Source organism: Grampus griseus (genome assembly GCF_964374135.1).
Source record: "Grampus griseus genome assembly, chromosome: 5".
Taxonomy (NCBI): domain Eukaryota; kingdom Metazoa; phylum Chordata; class Mammalia; order Artiodactyla; family Delphinidae; genus Grampus; species Grampus griseus.
In genome coordinates, this window is record NC_138998.1 from 141,499,495 (window position 1) to 141,513,681 (window position 14,187).

Sequence of the window (14,187 nt, forward strand, 5' to 3'; positions counted from 1 at the left end):
CCTCCATACTGTTCTCCACAGTGGCTGTATCAATTTACATTCCCACCAACAGTGTAAGAGGGTTCCCTTTTCTCCACACCCTCTCCAGCATTTATTGTTTCTAGATTTTTTGATGATGGCCATTCTGACTGGTGTGAGATGATATCTCATTGTAGTTTTGATTTGCATTTCTCTAATGATTAGTGATGTTGAGCATTCTTTCATGTGTTTGTTGGCACTCTGTATATCTTCTTTGGAGAAATGTCTATTTAGGTCTTCTGCCCATTTTTGGATTGGGTTGTTTGTTCTTTTGTTATTAAGCTGCATGAGCTGCTTATAAATTTTGGAGATTAATCCTTTGTCAGTTGCTTCATTTGCAAATATTTTCTCCCATTCTGAGGGTTGTCTTTTGGTCTTCTTTATGGTTTCCTTTGCTGCGCAAAAGCTTTTAAGTTTCATTAGGTCCCATTTGTTTACTTTTGTTTTTATTTCCATTTCCCTAGGAGGTGGGTCAAAAAGGATCTTGCTGTGATTTATGTCATAGAGTGTTCTGCCTATGTTTTCCTCTAAGAGTTTGATAGTTTCTGGCCTTACATTTAGGTCTTTAATCCATTTTGAGCTTATTTTTGTGTATGGTGTTAGGGAGTGATCTAATCTCATACTTTTACATGTAGCTGTCCAGTTTTCCCAGCACCACTTACTGAATAGGCTGTCCTTTCTCCACTGTACATTTCTGCCTCCTTTGTCAAAGATAAGGTGACCATATGTGCGTGGGTTTATCTCTGGGCTTTCTATCCTGTTCCATTGATCTATATTTCTGTTTTTGTGCCAGTACCATACTGTCTTGATTACTGTAGCTTTGTAGTATAGTCTGAAGTCAGGAAGCCTGATTCCTCCAGCTCCATTTTTCGTTCTCAAAATTGCTTTGGCTATTCGGGGTCTTTTGTGTTTCCATACAAATTGTGAGATTTTTGGTTCTAGTTCTGTGAAAAATGCCAGTGGTAGTTTCATAGGGATTGCATTGAATCTGTAGATTGCTTTGGGTAGTAGAGTCATTTTCACAATGTTGATTCTTCCAATCCAAGAACATGGTATATCTCTCCATCTATTTGTATCATTTTTAATTTCTTTCATCAGTGTCTTATAATTTTCTGCATACAGGTCTTTTGTCTCCTTAGGTAGGTTTATTCCTAGGTATTTTATTCTTTTTGTTGCAATGGTAAATGGGAGTGTTTTCTTGATTTCACTTTCAGATTTTTCATCCTTAGTGTATAGGAATGCCAGAGATTTCTGTGCATTAATTTTGTATCCTGCTACTTTACCAAATTCATTGATTAGCTCTAGTAGTTTTCTGGTAGCATCTTTAGGGTTCTGTATGTATAGTATCATGTCATCTGCAAACAGTGACAGCTTTACTTCTTCTTTTCCGATTTGGATTCCTTTTATTTCCTTTTCTTCTCTGATTGCTGTGGCTAAAACTTCCAAAACTATGTTGAATAAGAGTGGTGAGAGTGGGCAACCTTGTCTTGTTCCTGATCTTAGTGGAAATGCTTTCAGTTTTTCACCATTGAGGACGATGTTGGCTGTGGGTTTGTCATATATGGCCTTTATTATGTTGAGGAAAGTTCCCTCTATGCCTACTTTCTGCAGGGTTTTTATCATAAATGGGTGTTGAATTTTGTCAAAAGCTTTCTCTGCATCTATTGAGATGATCATATGGTTTTTCTCCTTCAATTTGTTAATATGGTGTATCACGTTGATTGATTTGCATATATTGAAGAATCCTTGCATTCCTGGAATAAACCCCACTTGATCATGGTGTATGATCCGTTTAATGTGCTGTTGGATTCTGTTTGCTAGTATTTTGTTGAGGATCTTTGCATCTATGTTCATCAGTGATATTGGCCTGTAGTTTTCTTTCTTTGTGACATCCTTGTCTGGTTTTGGTATCAGGGTGATGGTGGCCTCGTAGAATGAGTTGGGGAGTGTTCCTCCCTCTGCTATATTTTGGAAGAGTCTGAGAAGGATAGGTGATAGCTCTTCTCTAAATGTTTGATAGAATTCGCCTGTGAAGCCATCTGGTCCTGGGCTTTTCCTTGTTGGAAGATTTTTAATCACAGTTTCAATTTCAGTGCTTGTGATTGGTCTGTTCATATTTTCTATTTCTTCCTGATTCAGTCTTGGCAGGTTGTGCCTTTCTAAGAATTTGTCCATTTCTTCCAGGTTGTCCATTTTATTGGCATAGAGTTGCTTGTAGTAATCTCTCATGATCTTTTGTATTTCTGCAGTGTCAGTCGTTACTTCTCCTTTTTCATTTCTAATTCTATTGATTTGAGTCTTCTCCTTTTTTTTCTTGATGAGTCTGGCTAATGGTTTATCAATTTTGTTTATCCTTTCAAAAAACCAGCTTTTAGTTTTATTGATCTTTGCTATCGTTTCCTTCATTTCTTTTTTATTTATTTCTGATCTGATTTTTATGATTTCTTTCCTCCTGCTAACTTTGGGGTTTTTTTGTTCTTCTTTCTCTAATTGCTTTAGGTGCAAGGTTAGGTTGTTTATTCGAGATGTTTCCTGTTTCTTAAGGTAAGATTGTATTGCTATAAACTTCCCTCTTAGAACTGCTTTTGCTGCATCCCATAGATTTTTGAGTCGTCGTGTCTCCATTGTCATTTGTTTCTAGGTATTTTTTGATTTCCCCTTTGATTTCTTCAGTGATCACTTCGTTATTAAGTAGTGTATTGTTTAGCCTCCATGTGTTTGTATTTTTTACTGATCTTCTCCTGTGATTGATATCGAGTCTCATAGCGTTGTGGTCGGAAAAGATACTTGATACAATTTCAATTTTCTTAAATTTACCAAGGCTTGATTTGTGACCCAAGATATGATCTATCCTGGAGAATGTTCCATGAGCACTTGAGAAAGATGTGTATTCTGTTGTTTTTGGATGGAATGTCCTATAAATATCAATTAACTCCATCTCATTTAATGTATCATTTAAAGCTTGTGTTTCCTTATTTATTTTCATTTTGGATGATCTGTCCATTGGTGAAAGTGGGGTGTTAAAGTCCCCTACTATGAATGTGTTACTGTCGATTTCCCCTTTTATGGTTGTCAGTATTTGCCTTATGTATTGAGGTGCACCTATGTTGGGTGCATAAATATTTACAATTGTTATATCTTCCTCTTGGATCGCTCCCTTGATCATTATGTAGTGTCCTTCTTTGTCTCTTCTAATAGTCTTTGTTTTAAAGTCTATTTTGTCTGATATGAGAATTGCTACTCCAGCTTTCTTTTGGTTTCCATTTGCATGAAATACCTTTTTCCATCCCCTTACTTTCAGTCTGTATGTGTCCCTAGGTCTGAAGTGGGTCTCTTGTAGACAGCAAATATAAGGGTCTTGTTTTTGTATCCATTCAGCCAATCTGTGTCTTTTGGTGGGAGCATTTAGTCCATTTACATTTAAGGTAATTATCGATATGTGTGTTCCCATTCCCATTTTCTTAATTGTTTTGGGTTTGTTATTGTAGGTCTTTTCCTTCTTTTGTGTTTCTTGCCTAGAGAAGTTCCTTTAGCAGTTGTTGTAGAGCTGGTTTGGTGGTGCTGAACTCTCTCAGCTTTTGCTTGTCTCTAAAGGTTTTAATTTCTCCATCAAATCTGAATGAGATCCTTGCTGGGTAGAGTAATCTTGGTTGCAGGTTTTTCTCAACACTTTCAATATGTCCTGCCACTCCCTTCTGGCTTGCAGAGTTTCTGCTGAAAGATCAGCTGTTAACCTTATGGGGATTCCCTTGTGTGTTATTTGTTGTTTTTCCTTTGCTGCTTTTAATATGTTTTCTTTGTATTTAATTTTTGACAGTTTGATTAATATGTGTCTTGGCGTATTTCTCCTTGGATTTATCCTGTATGGGACTCTCTGTGCTTCCTGGACTTGATTAACTATTTCCTTTCCCATATTAGGGAAGTTTTCAACTATAATCTCTTCAAATATTTTCTCAGTCCCTTTCTTTTTCTCTTCTTCTTCTGGAACCCCTATAATTCGAATGTTGGTACGTTTAATGTTGTCCCAGAGGTCTCTGAGACTGTCCTCAGTTCTTTTCATTCTTTTTTCTTTATTCTGCTCTGCAGTAGTTATTTCCACTATTTTATCTTCCAGGTCACTTATCCGTTCTTCTGCCTCAGTTATTCTGCTATTGATCCCATCTAGAGTACTTTTAATTTCATTTATTGTGTTGTTCATCATTGCTTGTTTCATCTTTAGTTCTTCTAGGTCCTTGTTAACTGATTCTTGCATTTTGTCCATTCTATTGTCCATTCTATCTCCCAAGATTTCGGATCAACCTTACTATCATTATTCTGAATTCTTTTTCAGGTAGACTGCCTATTTCCTCTTCATTTGTTAGGTCTGATGGGTTTTTATCTTGCTCCTTCATCTGCGGTGTGTTTTTCTGTCTTTTCATTTTGCTTATCTTACTGTGTTTGGGGTCTCCTTTTTTGCAGGCTGAAGGTTCGTAGTTCCTGTTGTTTTTTGTGTCTGTCCCCAGTGGCTAAGGTTGGTTCAGTGGGTTGTGTAGGCTTCCTGGTGGAAGGTACTAGTGCCTGTGTTCTGGTGGATGAGGCTAGATCTTGTCTTTCTGGTGTGCAGGTCCACGTCTGGTGGTGTGTTTTGGGGTGTCTGTAGACTTATTATGATTTTGGGCCGCCTCTCTGCTAATGGGTGGGGTTGTGTTCCTGTCTTGCTAGTTGTTTGGCATAGGATGTCCAGCACTGTAGCTTGCTGGTCGTTGAGTGAAGCTGGGTGCTGGCGTTGAGATGGAGATCTCTCGGAAATTTTTGCTGTTTGATATTATGTGCAGCTGGGAGGTCTCTTGTGGATCAGTGTCCTGAAGTTGGCTCTCCCACCTCAGAGGCACAGCACTGACTCCTGGCTGCAGCCCCAAGAGCCTTTCATCCACAGGGCTCCTTAATTTGGGATGATTGGTTGTCTATTCAGGTATTCCACAGATGCAGGGTACATCAAGTTGATTGTGGAGCTTTAATCCGCTGCTTCTGAGGCTGCTGGGAGAGATTTCCCTTCTCTTCTTTGTTCTCACAGCTCCCAGGGGCTCAGCTTTGGATTTAGCCCCGCCTGTGCGTGTAGGTCGCTGGAGGCCGTCTGTTCTTTGCTCAGACAGGACGGGGTTAAAGGAGCAGCTGATTCGGAGGCTCTGGCTCATTCAGGCCCGGGGGTAGGGAGGGGCACGGAGTGCGGGGCGGGCCTGCAGCGGCAGAGGCCGGGGTGACGTTGCAGCCTGAGGCGCGCCGTGCATTCTCCCGGGGGAGTTGTCCCTGGATCCCGGGACCCTGGCAGTGGCGGGCTGCACAGGCTCCCCGGAAGGGCCTGTGGCTAGTGACCTGTGTTCGCACACAGGCCTCCCGGTGGCGGCAGCAGCGGCCCTAGCCGCTCTGGGCGGCCCTAGCCACGTCCGTCTCTGGGCTCCGCACCCCTAGCCGCGGCTCGCGCCCGTCCCTGGAGCTCTCTCAAGCAGCGTTCTTAATCCTCTCTCCTCGTGCACCAGGAAACAAAGAGGGACGTAAAAGTCTCTTGCCTCTTCGGCAGTTCCAGACTTCTCCCCGGACTCTCTCCCGGCCAGCCGCGGTGCACCAACGCCCCGCAGGCTGTGTTCACGCCGCCAACCTCAGTCCTCTCCCGGCGCTCCGACAAAAGCCGGAGCCTCAGCTCCCAGTCCCGCCCGCCCCGGCGGGCGAGCAGACAAGCCTCTCGGCTGGCAAGTTCCGGTCGGCCCGATCCTCTGCGCTGAAATCTGCCCGCTTTGCCCTCCGCACCCCTGTTGCTGTGCTCTCCTCCGCGGCTCCCAAGCTCCCCCACTCCGCCTCCCGAAGTCTCCACCCGCGAAGGGGCTTCCTAGTGTGTGGACACTTTTCCTCCTTCACAGCTCTCTCCCGCTGGTGCAGGACCCGTCCCTATCCTTTTGTCTCTGTTTAGTTTTTTCTTTTGCCCTACCCAGGTACGTGGGGGGTTTCTTGCCTTTTGGGAGGTCTGAGGTCTTCTGCCAGCGTTCAGTAGATGCTCTGTAGGAGTTGTTCCACGCGTAGATGTATTTCTGGTGTATCTGTGGGGAGGAACGTGATCTCCGCGTCTTACTCTTCCGCCATCTTCCCGGAAGTCTCCCACGTTCCTCCTTTCTGAGGCCTAATAATATTCCATTGTATGTATTTCACATTTTGTTCTCCATTCATCGGTAGATGGAGTCTTGGGTTGCTTCCATGTTTTAGCTGTTGTGGTTAACGCCGCTGTGAACATGGGTGTACAGATATCTGTTTTGAGACACTGCTTTCAATTCTTTTTGGTCTATACCCAGAAGTGGAATTGCTGGATCGTATGATACGTCTGTGTTTAACTTTTTAGGAACTGCCATACTGTTCTCCACAGCGGCTGCATTGTCTTACATGCCCCCCAACAGTGCACAGGGGTTCCAGCTTCTCCACACCCTCGCCAGTGTTTGTTGTTGTCTTTTTTTGGTAGTGGCCATCCTCGTGGGTGCTAAGTAGTATCACTGTGGTTTTGATTTGCGTTTCCCTGATGATTATTGGGAACACCGTTTCATGTGTTCACTGGCCGTCCATGTATCTTTGGAGAAATGTCTGTTCAAGTCCTTTGCCCATTTTTGAGTCAGATTTTTTTGTTGTTGAGCTTTAGGAGTTCTTTCTGTATTCTGGGTAATAACCCCTCCCCAGATACCTGATTTTCCAGTATCTTCTCCCGCTCTGTGGGTGGCCTTTTTACTCTGTTGCTAGTCCCTTTTGATGAACAAAATTTAAAGTTCTTATCAAGTCTGGTTTGTCTAATTTTTCTTGTTACCTGTGCCTTCAGCGTCATATCCAAGACATCGTGGCCAAATCCAATCTCCTGAAGTTTTTGCCCTACGTTTTCCTCTGAGTTTTATTGTTTCTTTAGGTCTTTGATCCATTTTGAGTTAATTTTAGTATATGATGGTAGGTAAGGGTCCACCTTCATTCCTTTGCACGGGGATGTCCAGTGTCCCCCCCACCATTTGTTGAAGGGACAGTCCTTTCCCCACTGGCCGGTCTTGTGCCCTTGTGGAAGTTAGTTTGATGGTAGAAGCGGGGGCTGACTTCTGTGGCCTCTGACTCCCGTGCCCTTGCTGGCGCACCCCTGGGCTTTCTCGTCGGTCAGCACCCCGGCCACGCTGTCCAGCTGTCTTGGACGTCCTTCCTGGCTCCCCCTTCCCCTCCTCCTCTTCCTCAGTAGCCCGAGTCGCCGGCACAGGCTGACCCAGGGGCCCATGGCAGCCTAGGGCCTGCCTGCAGCCCTGCTGTCGTCATTCTGTGCCACACATGCCTGTCCCTCTCAGTCACCTGTTGACCGAACCTGTCTTCCGTAGGTAGTGATGTCAGGGCCCCAGGTGTCTGGCCAGTGCAAGCTTCCTCACCCGAAGCTTCATCTCCCGTCGCCCCTCCATCCAGGCTGCCCCGTGGCTGGACCAGCCGCCCTTCTTCCCCATCCTGGGACTTCCTGCAATTGCTGCCTAAGATGCCCATTCATGATCCCCTCCTGGTTTCACTTTTTGGACTGGTCGGGCCCCACCTTCTCTGGGATGGCTCCCTCGTTTCCAGGCCAGTGTGGGCACTGCTGCCCTCGGGGGGAGGCCGTCGGGGCCCCTGCTATCCCATGCTGTGGGCTCCTGTGCCCAGGTGTGGGCCCTGGCAGGCAGGGCTTCTGGTTCCCAGGTGCTGGGGCCCCGTGACACCTGCGGCACCAGGCGTGTCTGAGTCCCTGGGGCCCTTTCGTTCTAGGCTCCGTCAGTGGGGCTGAGCCTGACCCAGGCAAGGAGCAGTGGGGCGACGACGACGAGGAGGACAGCGCCGGCACCGTCCTGCAGGTGGGTGGCCGGGCCCCGCGTAGGCTGAGCTCCCGGCCTCTGGAAGGCAGAGTGGGGTGGCATCCGTCCAACCGGGGCTTGGAGGAACACAGGTGCCCTAGAGCCTCGTCTGCAGGAAGAAGCGCAGATTTGTTGAAAGTGGAGTTGGGGGCTGGGCGCCGGGAGGCTGGGCTCCGGCTTCACCGCTCGACAGCTGCCCCAGGTCTGCCTGCGGCTCCCCTCGAGGGTGAGGGCGCTGGGGCCGCCAGGGTGACGCGTGCTGAGTGGGGGGCTTTTGGGTCCCCACTCGGGGTCAGAGCTCAGCGGACAGGATCTGTGACTTCAGGCGAGTTGGACACATAGGGTCCTTCCTGATACATTTCAGAAGTTGATTACTTGATGAATTAATACCATTTTAGGTAGCCTGGCTTAAATTTATCGGATTAATTTTACTTGTTTCTCCTGGAGGGTTTACAGTTGTGCAGAGGCTCACCTTGCAGCCCCTCGTGATCCATTGGGCGGCGCTGCCCTGGAGCGTCTGCCGCCGCGTGTGCTGGGGACAGCGTTTGCGGGGGGAGGGGCGGAGCAGCGGGGGACCTTGGGGCACAGCCTTGGCGTGTGGTCCTCGTGCTCTTTCTGTTGGTTCCCGTCCTGGGAGCACCTGCGGGGGCTGACTTTGGCCTCCACGGTGTCTGTCTGTGAAACAGTTCGACTACGAGGCCGTTGCCAACAGACTGTTCGAGATGGCCAGTCGCCGGGACACCCCTCCGCAGAACCGGAAGCGCCTCTACAAAGTCATCCGGAAGTGAGTAGCCCCGGGCCCTCCGCTCTCTGGTGGCCTCACCCAGGTGGGAGGGCAGCCGTCTTCAGAGCTCGGGCATGAAGGGGCTTCCCGGGGGCGGCTCCCCCCTCTCCAGAGGCCGTGGCGAGTGACCGTCTCTCGTTCTTTCAGGTTGCAGGCCCTCTCGGAAGGTGAGCATTGGGCCGCCAGGCCTAGACGGCATCTCGTCCTCTTGGGAGTGGATCGGGTGGCGTGTTCTCCCACAGCACGGATGGGTGCAGAGAGGCCGGAGGTGGTGTTTCTCCGGGGGAGGCAGGCTGCGGGCCTCTGCGGCCCTTGTCCTAGTGAAGTGCGGGGGATCTCAGGGCTGAGTGTGCGGGAGGGGCTGACCTGGCGCCCGAGAACCTGCATTTCCAGTAAGTGCCCAGGCCTGCCGCCCTGCTGCTCAGCGCTGCAGCGCCCAGCTCCACTTCTCGGTGTGTGGCTGGCGGAGCCGGTGTGGCTTGTTCTGAAAGACAGTTTCCTAGAAGGTTTAAGATAGAAGATGTAAGCGTTTTTCCCCCAACATTTCATTATGAAAAATTTTAGACACGTGGCAAAGTCGAAAAGGATTTTACAGTGCATACTTGCATGTCTGCCACCTCGGTTCTGCCATCAATTTAGTGTCCTTGTTTTACCGTGTTTCTTCCTCCCCCCGCCCACCCCTCAGTCAGGTTGTACTCCCAAATACTTCACGCTGGGGTTGTGTTTTTTAGGTGAAATTTACATTCAGTGGAACGCATGAATACTGGGTGCATCTGGTGGGCTTAGACTGAAGCACACACCTGTGTGACTCAAACCCACCGGGGCCCAGAAAGGTCACCTGCCCCTTCCCAACATAAGCGTCTGTAGGATGGAGCAAGACATGTCCCAGTGCTCCAGGAACCGGCTCTTCCGGGCGCCGTCTGTTGGTGCCCAGTGAGCTGCCCGCAGCTGCGGCGGAGTCCGGCTGGGGCCTCCTTGCCCGGAGCTCGTGGCCATGGTGCTGGTGGCAGTGGGTGCATTGACCGTAGCCTCCCAGCCCACAGCCTCCTGATGGCCCGCCTTGATCTTTAGGCCTCTTCCCCGAGGACGACATCCCAGAAAAAGCCTACAGGAATCCGCGGGGTGGGAGACGGGTGAGGATGAAGAAGCGCTTGTCCGAATCCCAGCTGCAGAACAAGATAGGTAGGCCTGGTGGATGGGCTGCTGGCCTGGGGCTTCGTTACCTGCGTTCTGTGCTCCCGGCTCATGTCACCTGTGACTGAGGCCTGTTTCCAGGCGTGATTCCCCCTCCCCAGCCTGCTGCCCCCCAGCGCCCACTGCCCCTGTGTCCTGGAGATGTGGTGCCCTGGCCCGACGCCCCGCTGCTCAGGGGCTGTTTCTGCTGTCTGGCCCATGGGCCACTCCCTGCGTTCTCCGCTCTCCTTCCCTGTGGCTCCGGTCTGGTGCCTCTTCCTGACCCTTTTCCATCTTTGATCTGACCTGGTCCGTGCCTCCTCTTGCGTCTCCCATGGCGTCCTCCAGGGAGCTCCTAACCTCGCTGCGCTCTCCTCCTTGATTTTAGAGGCTTCCCCCTCTCCCGTCTTCCCTCCCCTCCCCCTTCCTCCCCCTCCCCGCTTCCTGCCTCTCCCCCTTCTCTCCCCTCCCTCCCCCAGCTTGTCCACAGGCCTGTGGTTAGAACGTGACTGACCTTGCTAAGGGCTGTCGTGCGCTCCTGGCACACCCCAAGCCCTGTACCCACTGTAGACCACTGGGGCTGCCCCCTGCAGTGGGATGGGCTGTGCCCACAGCACCGAGCGGGGCAGGAGCCAGAGGCATCCCTGGCTGGAAGGGGACACAGAAGAGGGAGAGGCGGTGGCTCCACCCCCCACCGAGATCCCTCCTGTGTCATCCGTGTGTGGCCAACTGGCCCCAAGTCCTGGGCCCCAAGTGCCCTTTGAAGGGTCTCTCCATTCACCCCCGCTCCAGCCCGGGCCAACCCTGTCCAGCTCGTTTCACACCAGGGCCGCTTAGCAGGCGTGGACTGGCTCACATACTCGCGCCAGGCTGGGCCCTGGACGCTGACTGTCGGCTGTCACGTTGACTGGGAGGCCCGGCCCTGCTTTCCCAGCTGCCCCTTCCGACCAGCGTACCCTCTGGCCCCACGTGCACTGAGCCTGGGCCCGCCCGCCCCAGATGTCCTGCCTTTGCCCAGTTCCCTTTCTTCTTGTTCTGTCCTCGTGCCGGTCGTCCTAAAGGCCCACCTCCCGGTCAGCCTCCCTGGCGTCAGGAGCTCGAGTAGGTTTCCCTGCCTGATGGCCGTGGAACTCACAGCGTTGCTGGCACGGCCTCTGTGGGGTCGGTGCCTCTGCTGAGCACTGTGTCCTCTGCCACCCTGGGGCCGGCACCTCAGTCAGCATCCCAGCAGCTGGAGCCGGCCTTCTCGCCGCCTCTTTACTAGGCCTTGCCATTTCAGGGGGAGCTGCAAAGGAGGCCTCGCGTCCAGACCCGAGCCCGGCATCCGCGAGGCGGCGCCGGAGCGCAGGGGCCGACCCCGCCGTGCCCCAGGAGCAGCCCGGGGGCCGTGGCAGCAGAGGGGCCCCCAGGAGGCGGCGGCGGCCTTGGGCGGGCGCCAGAGCGAAGGCGGCCGATGGCCAGGCGCCAAAGGCGAAAAGGAAGCGGGCCCTGGAGGGCCAGAAGTGATGTCCACCAGGCGCTCCGGGGAGGATGAGGGAACAGGACAGTCAGGCTGGGTTCCCGAGACTCTGGACACCGACCGCTCCCCGACTTACTGTGTTGGGAAGTGGCAGAGGTCAGGACTCAAGGGGGTTGGGCCCTCACTTAGCGCCTGCGTCCCAGAACGTGCTGCGGCTGTGCTGACCTCGGTCAGGCCGGCGGACCCCCGGGACTGGAGCCTCCCTGCAGGCACCCTCCCCAGGCAGGGGACCGGCTGCCCGCCAGGCGTCTGTAAATAAAGTGCCACGCGGTGCCTACAAAGCCGTCCTGCCCTGGTGCGTTTATGCGGGTTCTCTGGGGGCGTTTGTGTTTTGCACCTGAAGTCTGTTGACGCGGTCCTCAGACACGCTCGGCAAGATGAGGCCGAGGGTTACCCGCGTCGTCTGGACGTGCACTTCATCAGCTCGGGCTGGGAGCTGACAGTGAACCGGTGCTTTGGGCAGGAGGGTCGGTTCCCTGCCCGCCCCATGTCCGTGACTGAGGCAGAGCTGGATCTGAGGTCCCTGTGAAAAAACCAGACCAGCAGGTAACAGCGAGTCAGCATGGCCTTGGCACCTGGGAGGGAGGCTTGTCGTCAAAGGAGGACCAGCGTTGGCCTCCCAGGAAGCGAGGTATTTCACCTTTATGTTTAGCATGGACATTCTTCTGGTCAGTGCACCCTCTTCTTTAATAATTACAGCGGATGGACAGTGTATGTTTGAAAGGCCACAAACAGGCTGCTCTAGTCCGCATCAGATGCAAGTTAGCTCATGCATAAGCCAGAACGACTTCCCCAGGCCTCAGTATGTGAACATTCCTTTCACCACCCCAAAGCGGCTTCAGGAGACGTCCACCGCAGACTGCCGGCGGGCAGGGCTGGCTAACGGGCGAGGTGACCTGGCTGATGACCCTCGAGCCGTCACTTCCTCCCCAGCTGGGACCCTGGGAGGGAGGGCGCTGCTGCTATTAGCGCTGTTTTGTGGGTGCGGGCAGGTGTTTTTTTTGTTTTTTATTGGAATTCCTTTGATCAAAAAGTATGGAAGCAGCCATACTATAGAAGTTTCTGGGGGGAAAGAAGCAGCAGTCATTCCTGATTGCAGTTCTTAAACCAGTGCCATTCTCCTGTCACTGTTCTCAGGCCACGTTGTATGAACATCTCCCGTGTCTTCAGGATCCTTCAACTGTAACCGTGTTACGTAGCTGTGGGCACTGGTGGGCTGTGGGTTGCAGTTGCTCTGATGGGCAGTGTTTCTCCGGTGTGAGGAAACGTTCCCATCGGGCAAAATGAGGAAATTAAATACGACCGCCAGCCATTGTGCCCCAGGAAAGCTTGTGTTCCAAAGGGGGCATCGTTTTTTTAAGCGCCTTGTTGAGATACGGTTCACGCTCCAGAAAACGTTTTCACCCATGAGGATGCCTGGGCCCCTCCCAGCCCCCGCCCCAGCCCCTGGCAACCGCTAACGACTTTCTGTGCTGCCTTCTGGGTCTTCAGATAGTGAAAATCAGTGTGTGGCTTCCTTCAGCGTGTGTTCAGCGTTCATGCGCCTTGGGACATGTGTCAATTTCATTCCCTTTATGGCTGAGTAGTAAATACCCCGCTGTGCGGATGGGCCCTCTTGGGCGGGAGCATCGCAGAAGCGACGTTGGCTCTCCCTCGGTCCCGCCCAGGCCACCGGGTTTCCACCTGCCCTGCAGTTGGGAGGGGGGCCTTGAGAAAGTGACCTTCCCCCCGGGGGCTCACACAGTGTTATAGGAGGGGGCTCTGGAACTCTGGTGCCCAGTTTCTCATCAAACTTGCGCTTATTTATTGACCCGTGTCAGCAGCCCAGGTTTCCTGTCTGATCCAGTGGTTACACGTAATCCCTTACTGTCACTTACGTTACTGCTCAGCGCAGCCTCCGGTGGGAACCCTCAGGCCGGCTCCTGAGACCCTTCCCCAGGCGCTCGCTCCCTTGCCCTCGTCACGGCAGGACGCCCCAGCCCTGGGCCAGCCGTGTCTCCAGAGAGCGCTGGCTCCTTTGGGGGCCCGGCCCTGCGCGGCCCCGGAGAGCTGCTGTGGGTGAGGGTCTTCTGGGCCCCTCGTCTTTCTTATTGAGATTTACTTTACAGACCGTACGATCCAGTGGTTCTTAGTATATTCATAGGGTTGTGTGTCTGTCGCCTCAGTCCATCTTCGGACATTTTCATTTACCCCCAAAGAAACCCTGTGCTCAGGGCCTCCTATACACTGGGGAAGGGAGGCTTTTGGACCACCAGGGGCCCCCACCATGAGATTATTGGCCACCAGGCTAAGACGTTCATTTATAGTTTCCTGGAGCAGTTGGGGTCTAGGACAGATATAACTGTGTCTGAGCGACCTAAGAGCTTCCAGTAGCAAGTGTGTTTTTATAGCTTTGCGGTTATGACTGGCTCCGCTAAAGGTTCTCTTCCCGGGAGACTGGCTGGTCGCTCTGGAGCTAGGTCGGGGACCGCCGCCACCACCCCCACCACGTGCCAGTCCACGTGGACTGACCCGGAGCTTCGTCCTGATGACGAGATGGCAGTCGTGTCGTGGGGTTCTCGGCTCTTCGCCCTGGCTTGCTGAGAAAGGTCCAGAACAACAGCCCGAAGTTCTTAAAGTGCTTACATCAGCCTGTTTGCTCATCACACACTCCAGTGGCCCAAAACTCCGTTGTAGCCGGGACCAGTCGGAGCCAGGCTGACTACTTTGATTCAGCGCCAGTGGGGGTAGCTCTGGCCCAGGCGGAGTCTAAGGGCTGCATGGGAAGGTCTTGTTCCGGGAGGGGTGGGCGTGAGGGGGGGCCTGTGTGCTGCAGACGGTTCACGCAGGGG

The 14,187-nt window shown here is 52.1% G+C and overlaps 1 protein-coding gene across 2 annotated transcripts in view; it reads left to right on the forward strand.

Annotated features, from left to right (window-relative positions):
• The window catches only part of RRP1 (ribosomal RNA processing 1), a 97,356-nt gene that overhangs the window by 10,901 nt on the left and 72,268 nt on the right, over nucleotides 1-14,187 (forward strand). Inside the window, exons 9-13 of one of the 2 annotated variants that reach the window (XM_082655428.1) lie at nucleotides 7,795-7,880; nucleotides 8,567-8,664; nucleotides 8,812-8,831; nucleotides 9,736-9,846; nucleotides 11,117-11,579. In XM_082655428.1, coding sequence (XP_082511554.1) covers nucleotides 7,795-7,880; nucleotides 8,567-8,664; nucleotides 8,812-8,831; nucleotides 9,736-9,846; nucleotides 11,117-11,343 — 542 coding nt within the window. In that variant the 3' untranslated portion in view covers nucleotides 11,344-11,579. Of the gene's footprint in view, nucleotides 1-7,794; nucleotides 7,881-8,566; nucleotides 8,665-8,811; nucleotides 8,832-9,735; nucleotides 9,847-11,116; nucleotides 11,580-14,187 lie in introns of those variants that run through there. The other variant, XM_082655429.1, reaches the window with a different exon arrangement.